Genomic DNA, 14,120 nt, shown 5'->3' on the forward strand with positions numbered 1-14,120 from the left:
TTTGAGCATAAGCCCACGAAAGCTTATGCTCAAATAAATTTGTTAGTCAATAAGGTGCCACAAGTGCTCCTGTTCGTTTTTGCTGATACAGACTAACACGGCTACCACTCTGTTAGTTGAAATAGTTAAACACTTTATCTTGTGTAACATTATCTTAAATGTAAGAAACCAAGATTCTTTTTTTTTCTATGTAAGTAGTTTTTCAAGGCAGTTTGATCCTGCTCTGCTTGACCTTTCTTAACACAGATCTAGTGAACAACTTCCTTCCCAGCCTTCCAATCCCCCTCCTTTTCTCTGCAGCAATCATAATGGATGTTTATATAAAAAGGGAGTAACAAGACAACACTAACTCACTTCAGTGCAATTCCACTATTTGGTTAAACACCCCATTTTGTAGTTTTCTTTCTCTGCGTGTAGAAATGGATAGTTTTAGTGAAAAAAATCTTTCAGTTTACAGTTCCCTCTGCTTTGATCTCTTCAGGGTGATGATTGGTTTGGTTTTCTCCTCCTGTCTGTTTGCTAACCCATCACCTTAGCTCACAGACTGAATTCAGAAAAGAACACGCAAAAGTGCTGCAGGATGCAAATTATTGTGGTGTTTGGTGGCTTGTTTGTGGGGGATGGGTTAAGTTCGGGGGAGGGGATCACAACTGCTTGAAGGCTGATAAGTTGTTTCACATCAGTGACAGAAGCAGTTCCACAAAGCTAAGCCACGATTTGAAAACCCCTGAGCTACGCCATATGCTATGGAATGCCAGGACTTCCTGCTTTTCCCAGCTGAATGGGTGGGCTCCATTATGCCTGCTTTGCTCTGTATTTGGAAAAATGTTTTGATATTTTAAAAAAGTTGAACATTTCCTTTCACTAGGACTGTAAATTACTTTACCATAATTCTTAACTACTTGCAGAACAATTTCATTCTCTTCCCCATAAGCAAGTTTAAAAGTAAGCTGGTAGGGGTTAGAACAACATGCTGGCTCTCTTCTGGTATCCAACCCATTTTAAACAAAAGTATAAAAAAAGATTATAGCAAAGCAACACTAGTGAATAACATGTTCACTGCTGCTTTGCTGAGTTTGCTCACAAGGTTTGAAACAATAGTTTGGAGGTGTCAGCCACCCCCATTCAGCTCAAGTGAATGTTAAGACATGGCAATTTACATCTTGATCATTTTAGTATAAACATGTGGTTGGATGTCACATACATTAAAGATGGAAAAGATTAATTAGTGCTGACACCTAGAGCTACTGCCGGAAAGTTCTTGGCAGTAGAAAATATATTGTGTAGGGACATCTCCGGGCCTATTTTAAACATTCAAAGTGATGGGGCTTCCTGTTCCACCACTTCTCTTGGGAGACTATTAGCCACTTAGTAGATCACAAGTAGGAAATTTTTCCTGATTTTTTCAGCGTGATTTTTTTTTAAACCATAGCCCATTAGTCCTAGATGTACACCAAGGCTCTAAATGAACCATCAGGGAAAGGGACCATGTGTGTGCAGCAGTAACTGAGAAAAAGGAGAGGAGCAAAGTGGGGAGCTTCCAGATAAGGAGAAAGGGAAACCAGCAGTCACCAGAAGGGTAGCAGCTGCTCACCAAAGGGAGCAGTGAGAGTAGGGCATGGCATGAGTTCCACTATTCCTTCTCCCTCTACAACAGCACGATCTTCTGAGGTACCCTTGGCTCTCTCTGATGTCAGTGGGAGTTGAGGGTACTCAGCACCTTGCAGGATCAGGCCCTAAACTCTTGCCTTAAACAGTTTCTGGTGATTTTTGAAATAAGATTATTTTCCTGCTGCCTCCTTACCAACTGTGCCTTCCCTGTTTAAAATGTAAACAGTACAGTAATTGTAATCTCATAGAACTTGGAGAAATAATGGCACATAATCCACCAAATGTACAGAGCAATTCTTTATTACTGGGGTGGGAAAGGGCAAGGGGAAGAATGCCAAATAGCCATCTAAAATGTATCTGACATGCTATATAATACAAGCTACTTGAATGAAGCTAGTGACCTTGACCTATATTTCGCCTCGAGTTATTTCATGTTGTGGGTCCACTGTGTTTAGCACATACCTTTCTAATGTGTCTATCGCACACAACATATGTATCTTATTTATTGAGGTCATGTTCCCAGATGACTTCTGAGATCTTCTATGATTAGATTTTTACTTTCTTGGAACTTTTCCACAAATTGCTTGGTACATGAGAATGCAGATAGGAAGGAATTCTTCAAGCCCCCCACCTCCGTAAAATAGCTATGTTATTATTAAGCATTGGAACCGATCTGCCCTTGCAAGGCGTCCAGAACCTCCCGCTTCCCATGCTAGCACTGTCTCGTGTTAGTGACAGCTGAAACTGAAGCACCCAACCTGCTGAGGCTTAGGTGGTGGAAAAGGGGTTTACATTTCTATTCCATCCAAATCCACGTGTTAGCAGCTATGAGTCTCTCTAATAACCCAGACTTTAATAAACTAAGCCCTTTAATACTCCAGAGCCTGAAGCAGATCTTAGCGGACAGCAGCCGATCTCACCTAAAACCAGTTACACAGCCAGGTAGTGCAAGCTGGCTCCCAAATTACCTCTAGCGCCTGCATCGTGAACGGTTTTCTTTGCATGGGTCTGGCCCGTGACCAGATTCATCCCCAGCACGCAATTTTTTTTTTTTTTTTTTTTTAGAAAAGTTCCCATTGAGCTGCGCGCCTCCTTGAGCTCTCCATCCCCCCAGCACCTCGGATGCTCCCTGCCTCCTGAAGCGCGCTGGGTCTATGTACTCACTTGTGTCTTCTTCATAAGGAACGACAGCGCTGCAGTCCAGCCCAGCCGGCCGCGTGCAATCTCCGTTCAGCGGCACTGTGGCTCCAGCATAGTGCAGCCGCAGATAGTCCACGCATTGGGGTTGCCCGGAGCGAGCGCCCACTCTCTCCCCGGCCCCTTGGCTCGCAAGCCGCGCTGCTCGCTGTCTCCACGGCGTGAGCAGAGGCGCTGACTGAGGCCGGAGCCGGCGTCGCGCCAGTTCTTTTATAGCGCCGCTCTGCCTCCAGCAGCCGGCGCAGTAGAAGCAGCGGCAGCCTGAGCCGGGGCGAGACACGCCTTTCTCCTCCCACAGCCTCCGGGAATGGGGAGCAGAGGCCGCGCCAACAGAGAGGGAAGTTCAACGCGTTACCAAGCCGGGTTTGCCCGCTCCGACCACGGGCGGGAAGCCCAACCCGACCCTCCCCGTGGGGGCAGGCGTTAGCCAGGGGCTTGCTGCGCTGCTTGGGTTTAATTCCCAGGCCTGGGTGCTGGCTTGACCTGCTTTCCATCAGGTATGGGGTGTACAGGCTGGTTCAATGGCTCTCAGCACCCCCACTGTACAAATTGCTCCAGCAGTGGGGGTACACTGTTGTGCTGTACTTGGTGCAGGCCAAAGTCAGCGCAGGGTGCTGATAGCTCAGAGTGGGAGCCCTTTAACCAGGGCCGCCCAGAGGATTCCGGGGGCCTGGGGTCTTCGGTGGCGGGGGGCCCCCGCTTCGGCAGTAATTCGGCGGCGGGGGGTCCTTCCGCCCCGGGACCTGCTGCCGAAGTGCCCCGAAGACCTGCGGCAGGGCCCCCCGCTGCTGAATTACCGCCGAAGTCCCAGCTGCACTTTGGCGGCGGGTCCCACTTTGGCAGTAATTCGGCGGCGGGGGACCCCCCGCCAGCGAAGACCGGGAGCAGAAGAAGCTCTGGGGCCCCCGAAAAACTTTTGTGGGGGCCCCTGCGGGGCCTAGGGCAAATTGCCCCACTTGCCCCTCCCCTCTGGACGGCTCTGCCCTTTACACCCAGGGTATGGGGGCAACAGTAAACCGGGCCTTTACTGGTTACACACCTGTTTGGAGAGAGGTGGCAAGACTAGAGTGGCAGTCCCCATTTGACTTATTGGTCCCTAGAAGCTGTTACAAGTTAGAGTAAATTAAAGCAGCCCTAAGGCTCCTTTAAATCATGCTGGGAGCTGAACCAGCCCCAGGCAGCCCTGAGGAGTGAAGGAGTGCAAAGATCGCTTATAGCCATAGTTGCCCTCTTTCCTCCTTTGCCTCAGTGGTGCCAAGAAGAGTTCCAGTTCAGCTGAGGGTTCAGGCAAAAGAAATAATGTACCTGCATCTTGAGAAATAGTTGCCAGTGCTTCTTTCTTAAGGTTGTAGCATAGCATGTAACCTTAAAATCCATGAACTGTACACTTGTAAAAAATGAAAGAATTAAAAACCCCTGGGCTTTGGTACAGAGAAATCTAGCACTAAGACCTTGTAGAGAACTGCAAAGAAAAAATCATTAGAAAGGACAAAATTTTGGATTGTGGTGTGTTACCGTATTTCTACATAGGAAAGAACAATTCTTGTATGTGGAGTTCCAGAAGCCAGAGAGAGAGAGAAAGAGACAAAGGCTGTAAGATCCCTTAGCTGTTACTTCTGGAAATGGCGAGTTTGTGAGCTACAGCTACTGCACTGTACCAGATGTATAACAGACAGGTGAATGAGCTAAGACTGACCAGAGTGACATGTTGAGAGGAACAAACAACCTAGAAGTGCATATTGCAAGCTGGGAAGTTGGAAGAGGAGAAGGCAGGAAAATTTCACAGACTTAAGAGAGAAGAAAAGGAGTAATTAAGATGACTTGAATGACCTTTGAGTGTTAGACTAGCTCTTACTATGGTAGTTTTGTTCTTTTTGAAACACTTAGGGAGAAATTCTGAAGTTGACAGAAGTTTTGCCATTAACTTCCATGTGGGCGGGATTTCAGTTTTTAAGGATATGTCTACACTTCGAGTTGGGGATGTAAGTCCCAGCTTGAGGAGACATACTCATGCTAGCTCTGATCAACCTAGCATGCTAAAAATAGTGTGTAGCTGTGGCAGCATGAGCAGAGGGATGGGCTAGCCCATCTGAGACCCTAGATATGTACTCAAGGTAGCTAGCTCATCTTGCCACTCATGCTGTCTGTGTGTGTGTAGGAAATTTTTCAGGGAAGATTTACTCAGATGTTGCTCCCTGTAAATGATTCAGGACTCACCCCTGCAGCACCCCCTGCTGGTTGTCTCAGGGAATTAGCTCATCCAGCCTCCAGAGCACCTTCTCACTACCACTTGGCCCCACTGTCCCTCCCAGACCCGTTGCCCCATTATCTGGAGTGCAGCTCCCTGGCCATACACCCCTCAGTCTCAGGGTGTCCCCTCTTCAGGGAACCCCCACCCACTATCCTCACCTTGCCTCAGTCTGGGCTACTGACAGTCCTCATCTAGCCCCCACTCCCTGGGGCAGACTGCAGTGTAAAAGCCACTCATCACTGGCAAGGAGGGTTTGGACCTGCTGCCTCTGTCTACCCATGGGCTGCCCCCTGCAACCCCCAGTACCCATTGGCCTTCTGCTAGGCCACAGCCTAGGGCTTTCCAGGCTGCAGCCTCCCCAGCTTCTCTGCCTTTCCCCAGCCCTGCTCCACGCAGGTACTCTGCTCGGGTCCCTGCAGCCAGGTCCATTTCCCTCTACCACTAGAAAGAGACTGCTGAGCTCCTGGCTCACAGTCTCTTGTATAGGGCCCGCTGAGGCCTGATTGGGGCGTGGTTCCCAGCTGTGCTTACTTCCCCAATCAGCCTAGCTTTTCCCCTGCCCCAGCTCTCTGCCAAGGCTGTTTTAAGCCGTTCCAGGCAGGAGCGGGGGACCACCCCACTACACTCCCACTGAAACCAATGAAAGCTCCATCAGTATATCAGAGGGCATAATTTAGCTTTTAGAACAAGAGATTGGGATTAAAAAACAAAAGTGTGGTGAAGACACCACTCTTCAAGGTTTCAGTGTAAACAACACAGATCTCACACACAAAACATATAACACCTCCCCACTTCTAAATTAATCAAGTTATTTCTCTTACCTGGTAGGGTTGTTTCAAAATACCTGGGAGGCACTGGGATACTATTATGATACCTGCCTTACAGTGACAAACTCAAGGAGCTCAATCTATTAAACATAATGAAGAGAAGGCTAAGGGGTGACTTGATTACAATCTATAAGTACCTACATGGAAAAAATATTTAATAACGGGATTCATTAATCTAGCAGAGAAGGTATAATATGATCCAGTGGCTGAAAGCTGAAGCTAGACAAGTTCAAAGTGGAAATAAGCGTACAATTTTTAACAGAGAAAGTATTTCAGCTGTTAGAACAGTTTGCCACACATCATGGTGGATTCTCCATCACTGACCATTTTTAGATCAAGATTAGAGGTTTTTCAAAAAGAGACTCTCTAGGAATTATTTTGGGGAGGTTCTATGGCCTGTGTTATCACAATGGTCTTTTCTGGCTTTGGAATGTATGAGTCTATGATGATGTGGACCTTGTCAGTACTTAGAGCTACTAAACGAGGAGAAACCATGAATGACCATGTTGCAATAGAGTCATCCACATGCTCTCATGTGATTCTGAGCTGACAAGGTTAGGAAAACCATGTTGTGCTGTACTGTATTTATTTTGTCTGCCTTCATCTTGTGGTTCAGGCACTGGTCTGGAACTCAGGAGAAGTCTATCTATTCCACAAACTGCCTGTATAACTTTTGTTTCCCATCTGAAAAGTATTGCAAGGATACATTAATTAACGTTCATGCAGCTTCCCTGAGCGCCGTGGTGATGGGAGCTATATAAGTACCTAGACAGAGCTATGAAAGTTGGGGCTATTCAGCTCTGTCGGGAAGTCATTTCAAAAGCAGCCCAAGAAAACTATCAGAGGGGTAGCCGTGTCAGTCTGGATCTGTAAAAAGCAACAGAGAGTCCTGTGGCACCTTTAAGACTAACAGATGTATTGGAGCATAAGCTTTTGTGGGTGAATACCCACTTCATCAGATGGGTGTAATGTCTGACGAAGTGGCTATTCACCCATGAAAGCTTATGCTCCAATACATCTGTTAGCCAAGAAAAGTAGTTGACAATATGTGTAAAGACCAGTCCCGCCAATAGGGAGAAGGGCAAATCTTTCCCACTTGGAATTTCTATGGGCCAAATTCTCTTTCGGTGTAAATTCAAACCTTGCCCTTTGGAGACAACTGGCCGAACTTTGCTTTACAGCTCTATAACAACATTGATTTTGTTGGGGGGGGGGGGGGGTTGGGATTCTAAATTTAGACAGGTTTCAGAGTGGTAGCCGTGTTAGTCTGTATCAGCAAAAACCATGAGGAGTCCTTGTGGCACCTTAGTCTCTGAGGTGCCACAAGGACTCCTAGATTTAAACAGAGGATAGTGAGGATCTGGTGGTCCTAGGGCCTCTCCCCCCTTGGACTGTTGCCCTCTTGTCCTTGCCTTGTTACTTCGCACCACTCCATCCCTTCTGCCTTTTAAAAAGATATATTTAGTCAAACACAAGTTACTGAGTTCAATACAGTTGTAACTGGGTGAAATTTAAAGGACTGTGATATACTGCAGGGCAGACTAGATGATCTCATGGTCCCTTCTGTCCTTAAACTCTATGAACCTATGAATGCATTTACATTATGAACTATAAGAAAAAACTAAAATCAGCTGTGTTTTCTTTGACCCAGACTCCACTGTGTAGGAAAAATGAAATGTGATACTAACTATCCTCTATTTGTGAGTGAATAGCATGATACCCCTCATTAAAGCTGGGCAGGTGAACCATAATGATTACCTTATAACATGTTATCGGATTTCAATCTTGTTCTTTTGTCCCCTGCAGAACTGGTTTTTCAGAACAGACTCTAGAGAGTTACATGTACTTAATGGACATAGCATGCGTGGACACCATCATGGTTAAGGTAGGCAACCCCTAAACAATTTTTCAGCCTCGCAATTTCTGGATCCCCAGTTCAAACATCTGAAATGCATTATGCTCATGGGAATGCAGGTTTGGGGCCCAGGAATGTAGAATTTTTTTCATCTTGAAATCCTGGGATTGTCAGTGCAGTAGTTTTAAGGTTGTGGCATGCTGTGGGTATTTACGATTGTAATCCTTAAGTGTTTGTAAAATAATGTATATGCTAATATTTGTTTGGCTTGGTAGCTAGGCACTTTTGCAGCTGAAGTGCAGCAGTGTACACTTTCCCATTTTGATATTTAATTTTCACTTATAATACTTGTGGGAGTCACTATAATTGTCTATTCACAGCTTATGCAGATCTGCCTGGGGGAAGATTGGTACTAAAGACAATGTAAGGTAATGTCATTTTTCTTCTGGTTTTGTGAAGGCAAAAGTGGAGAGATAAAGCAAAATTTTGCAGTGAACACATTGCTAATGGTTCATGTTATGCTATCTGATAACATTGCTAATGGTTCATGTCATGCTATCTGATAACAAAACAAATTCCTGAAGTGGCCAAAGGGCTATACTAAGAAACTGGAAATCAGTGAAGAAGTTGAATGTTCCAGAATGATACAATGGTGTGAAAAGTCTTGAAAAAAAAGCACTCTTCAAAATCTGGAGTCTTTCTTTTCTGTTGAGTAGATCTAATCTTTATATCTAGGAACAAAGAGTGTAGGCCATACTGAGCCTTGCTCTACACTATAATCTTATGTTGGTATAACTATGTCACTGAGGGGTTTTGAAATCCATACCCCTGAGCAACATAATTATATCAACTTAACCCCCAGTGTAGACAGAGCTATGTTTCAGGAAGGTTTCTCCCATCAATATAACTACCGCTTCTTGGGGAGGTGGAGTGTCTATGCCAATGGGAGAAGCTTTCACATTAGCGTAGGTAGTGTCTTCACTAAGCACTTCAGAAGAGCAGCCGCACTGATGTAGCTTCAGCACTATAAGTGTAGACAAGCCCTTGCACTACAGGGGATGTTGTCCTGGGAAGCAGTGACTCTGAAAAGGATTTGGGGATCATGGTGGATTGTCCAGAGAAGAGCAACAAGAATGATTAAAGGTCTAGAGAACATGACCTATGAAGGAAGGCTGAAAGAATTGGGTTTGTTTAGTTTGGAAAAGAGAAGACTGAGAGGGGACATGATAGCAGTTTTCAGGTATCTAAAAGGGTGTCATAAGGAGGTGGGAGAAAACTTGTTTATCTTAGCCTCTAAGGATAGAATAAGAAGCAATGGGCTTAAACTGCAGCAAGAGAGGTTTAGGTTGGACATTAGGAAAAAGTTCCTAACTGTCAGGGTGCTTAAACATTGGAATAAACTGCCTAGGGAGGTTGTGGAATCTCCATCTCTGGAGATATTTAAGAGTAGGTTAGATAAATGTCTATCAGAGATGGTCTAGACAGTATTTGGTCCTGCCATGAGGGCAGGGGACTGGACTCGATGACCTCTCAAGGTCCCTTACAGTCCTAGAGTCTATGAATCTATGAATCAGCTGAACATGACCTTGCAGTGTGATGGTGTGCCCAAAAGGACTAATGCAATCCTTGGTTATATAAACAGGAGACTCTTGAGAGTTTGAGTAGAGAGGTTATTTTGCCTCTATATCTGGCACTGGCGCGACCACTCCTGGAATACTGCGTCCAGTTCTGGTGCCCACAATTCAAGAAGAGTGTTGAAAAATAGGAGAAGATTCAGAGATGATTCATGAGAATGCTTAAAGAATTAGAAAACATACCTTATAGTGATAGACTCAAGAAACCAGTCTATGTAGCTTAAGATAGAGAAGGTTACGAGGTGACCTTACAATCTCTAAGTAACTATATAGGAACAAGTATTTAATAATGGTCTTCAGTCAAGCAGAAAAAGGTATAACATGATCCAATGGCTGGAAGTTGAAGCTGACAAATTCAGACTGGAAATAAGGTGAAAACTTTTAGCAGTGAGAGTACTTAACCATTGAGACAACTTACCACTCTCCATCACTGACAATTATTAAATCAAGATTGGATAGTTTTCTAAAAAGATATACTCCAGGAATTATTTTGAGGAAGTTCTGTGGACTGTGTTATAAAGGAGGTCAGACCAGATGATAACCATGGTCTCTTCTGGCCTGTGAATCTATGAATACTTTTGAATATCTGATTGATAGTCCCAAAACTATCATATGTCCCTGGACTTATCAGTTTATTTTGACACATTTCAATCAGTCTTTAGACGGTCTCATGATACTGAAACAGCCTTAATGTAGTCGGGGCGGCTCTAGCTTTTTTGCCTCCCCAAACACGGCAGTCAGGCAGCCTTCGGCGGCTTGCCTGCGGGAGGTCCACCAGTCCCGCGGCTTCAGCGTACCTGCCACCAAATTGCCGCCAAACCCGTGGGACTGGTGGACCTCCCGCAGGCAAGTCACCAAAGGCTGCCTGACTGCCGCCCTCGCAGGGACCAGCAGGGTGCCCCCCGCGTCTTGCTGCCCCAAGCACACACTTGGATCACTGGTGCCTGTAGCTGCTGCTGAATGTAGTGATTGATCCCATATACTAATGGATAATAAAAAACTACCATCACTGATTATGATGAGTCTTTCAATTGCCTTTGATATCACTGGCCATCAGGCATTGTTGATAAAACTGCAGTCCCTGGTGGTCCAAGGTCTCAAGTGCAGGGAGTGTGATGGGGTACACAAACTCCATATTGGGCCTGAAGGAGTTAAAAGGCAAAATACTAGGCCCAGGTATCCCCTGCTCCCAGCCCCAGTCCTGTTGTGCATGCTCCAGCTGGAGGAGCCAGTTAAAAGGAGCTCAGACACCCAGGAAAGGTGTGGTGGACAAGCTTCAGAAGAGAAGAATCTTCTCTGGGAAGCCAGATAGATGGAAGCTAGACAGAGCCTGAGAGGGGACCTCAGAGTATGTAAGGCCCCAGGCAGTGCCTTTGCTAACTATCACCCACTTTGAGAACCATCAGGTCTTTCACAGCCTTGCTCATTTGGACCTTTTTGTGTGAAGCTATTGACTGTTTGGACTGTAAGGGCCATGCCCCAAACTGAAGGAGCATGTAGGTAGGAAGTAGCCTAAGTCAGCAGACTTAGACTCTCTATGGGGAGGTACCTGCTGCTGGTACCTCTCAGTGGACTCTGGACTGGGACCTTGTGGAAAGGGAGGGCCTTGGTTCCCCTACTATACCCCACTTAAGAGGAAAGTCCCAGATGCAGAGGAAGGAGGCCCCAAGCACTCTATGCCTGAGGTCAGGAACCAGGCACTGCTAATATTCCTTTCCCCCTCTGACCGACAGAGACATGGGATTGGAGGTCAAGTGAACTAATCTCTAGGCCATCTGGCCCTCTGAGCACCCTAGCACAGGGAGACTTGGAGCATGATTATACTATTATCTTTCCTAGTCCTCACTTAGGATACCCTAGTATCATATGCTGTAATAGCCTGTTCTTTTATTTTGCTATGTGTGCTCATTCAGCTACTGGGAAAGACCATATAAAATATGACTTGGGGTTTCATCATTATGCTGGAATCATCTAACTTTATACCTCTTTTTTGATTAATTGTTTCTCAACTAATAAACTGTCTAGATAATATTTTTAATTGGATGAGAGTCAACTGGGTAAATGCAAACCTAGACAAGATTGAGGTATTCATGGGTGGGAACACTAAGAATCATTTGAAGGGGAAGAACTGAGAAGTTTGTTTGCAGTTTGCACATACTTTTTATTTTGCAAGTAGGGCCATTAGTGAGACAGGTTCACAACCTTTGGGAGGGTGTTACTCATGGCTGTCATAGAATAGGTATGCATATCTGAGGTCATTGGGCTGAAAGAGACTATTATAGCATCACTTACTTATCTGGAAAAATCGTATGTATCGGTCTCAAAGGCAACCTATCTTTAAAATAAGTTTTCTTTAATATATAACTATCTCTAGTGCATCAAAATTGTGCTTTCTTTTGTTTATTGAAAAAATGACTGTACTTCTATAATATTATGAGATCATCTTCAACAATAATGCAATGTAGAAACAAAACAATTTTATTTGCACTTATTGTCACAATCTGGTCCTGTCCCACTTTTTGAACAAACATCAGTCTGCTCTGATAAGACCCAATGGTTAAATCTAGGGCAACCAGATAGCAAGTGTGGAAAAATCAGGATGGAGGTGGAGGTAATAGGCGCCTATATAAGACAAAGCCCTGAATATCGGGACTATCCCTATAAAATGGAACAGGTTGTTTAGGGAGGTTGTGGAAGGTGGTGAGGTCAAACTGAAGGGGATTGCATTCAGGAGTTTGTTGTTTTACATAAATCTGTTACTTTTCAGTGCCCAGTTATCATTGGTGCAGGACTGAATACTGCCTGTCCAGTGTGTCTGGAAGTGTAATTTTGTGGGAGAGGGGGGAAAGGTAAGGGGGAAGGAAATGTTTGACAGGTTGTTTACAGAAAAAAGTGTCTGTTTGAAGGTGATCAAATCTTTTGCATGTTAAAAGAAGACTCAGTAGAAATGGATTAGGTGTCAGAGTGCACAAGGCACATGATAAATGCAATTGTACATGTGGATATCACTGCCACATGTGTTGCATTATATATCAGAGAATATATAACTTGAATAAACCATTCAAACTAAAAGTCCAAGCCTGAAAATCCTATGTGAGCACATGAGTTGGTGTGGGCAAAGACAGCTTGGTGAATCCTGGTGTCTCGGGACAGGGGGTGGGGGGTAATAAAAGCCTATCCAAGAGAGAGACCCAAAAATCAGGACTGTCCCTATAAAATTGGGACATCTGGTCACCCTAGGTAATACTAACTGATTCGAGTATTTCCCATTAAGAAGAAAGAAATTGGTGGTAACAGTATTTTGTGAAAAGTCTCAGTTTCAGTTTGAACTTTCTACATCTATGTAAATGGTGTATTGCCTTGAGGAGACTAATGCTACAGTATCTTTTTTAGTTCCTGAAGGTGTTAGGAGAACTTAGGTCCACCTCAGAAGTTGTAGAACAATATCCTCCCTGGTAAGGGAAGGCTCACGGGGAAGTGTTGGACCCAGCATTAATAGAAATTGATAGTGCCTCCTGTAAGGAGGGCTGGCTGCTGCCTTTTTGAAAAGAAGCATTGGTATGAGCTCTGCTCATAATAACTCTCATTTGACATTGATGATCTTGTCCATTATCACTCTGTATCAAGTCTTGCCTTTGTGGCTAAGATAATTGAAAAAGTTGTGGTGAGACAAGTCTTGCAGTATCCGGATTCCTCAGGTTTCCTTGTGTGTCTGAGTACTGATGTGGATATGGTACAGAGATTGTTTTTGTTGCCTTAGTTGATGTTTTCCTCCTAACAATGGATGAAGATCAAGTATCTATATTGATATTATTAGCCCTATTGGCTCCCTTTGACCATGAGGTAATACTAGGGTGACCAGACAGCAAATGTGAAAAATCGGGACAGGGGGTGGGGGGTAATAAAAGCCTGTCCAAGAGAGACCCAAAAATCAGGACTGTCCCTATAAAATCGGGACATCTGGTCACCCTAGGTAATACTAACTTGCCTGAGGACATTAACGGGAGTTGATGGGACTGCTCTTAAATAGCTTCATATCTTCTGGTAGAAGGCGGAAAAAACGAACTCGGGAGGATATGTTTGCCGAGCTCATGCAGTCCTCCCCCACTGATAGGGCCCAGCTGAATGCGTAGAGGCAAACAACTGTGGAGTCCCATAAAGCATTACAGGGACACGAAGAGAGGAGGGATGTGTGTGATGAGAGCAGGCAGGATGCTATGGTTAAGATCATGGGGGAGCAAACTGACATGCTCTGCTGTATGGTGGATCTAATGCGGGAAAGGCAGCAAGACCACAGACTGCAGCTGCAGCCCCTATATAACCTCCCTCCCTCCTCCCCAAGTTCCATAGCCTCCTCACCCAGACACCCAAGAACTCGAGGGGGAGGCTATAGAGACCCACACACTCAACCCCAGAGGATCGCCCAAGCAGCAGAAAGCTGGCATATGCGAACTTTTGATTTGGTTTCTGGACTTGTCCTTCCCTCCTCCTCCACCCGCCCAACCCAATACCCCCCCCCCCGGTCTACTGTCTGATTTCTCTCAACGTGTTGTGCAACAAATAATAAAGAAGGGTTTTTAAATAATTGTGACTTTATTTCCTTTCATATATATAGGGGACAGGTAACTTCAAGAGAAACAAACACAACTGTCACACCATACCCTGGCCAGTTATGAAACTGGATTTCAAAGCTTCTCTGATGCGCAGCATGTGCTCTTCTAATTGCTCTGTTGTCTGGCTGTGGG

General features: G+C 45.0%; 1 protein-coding gene and 1 long non-coding RNA gene across 2 annotated transcripts in view; one reads left to right on the plus strand and one right to left on the minus strand.

The window, feature by feature from the left end:
- KITLG (KIT ligand) overlaps positions 1 to 2,976 on the minus strand; it is an 84,985-nt gene extending 82,009 nt beyond the window's left edge. The window contains exon 1 of the mRNA XM_044988085.1: positions 2,776 to 2,976. Coding sequence (XP_044844020.1) covers positions 2,776 to 2,790 — 15 coding nt within the window. The 5' untranslated portion in view covers positions 2,791 to 2,976. The remainder of the gene's footprint in view (positions 1 to 2,775) is intronic.
- LOC123349853 overlaps positions 1 to 14,120 on the plus strand; it is a 111,951-nt gene that overhangs the window by 90,334 nt on the left and 7,497 nt on the right. Inside the window, exons 2-3 of the long non-coding RNA XR_006573663.1 lie at positions 7,693 to 7,771; positions 8,122 to 8,169. This is a non-coding gene — a long non-coding RNA (uncharacterized LOC123349853). The remainder of the gene's footprint in view (positions 1 to 7,692; positions 7,772 to 8,121; positions 8,170 to 14,120) is intronic.

This window comes from Mauremys mutica, chromosome 1, assembly GCF_020497125.1.
Source record: "Mauremys mutica isolate MM-2020 ecotype Southern chromosome 1, ASM2049712v1, whole genome shotgun sequence".
NCBI classification, from domain to species: Eukaryota; Metazoa; Chordata; order Testudines; family Geoemydidae; genus Mauremys; species Mauremys mutica.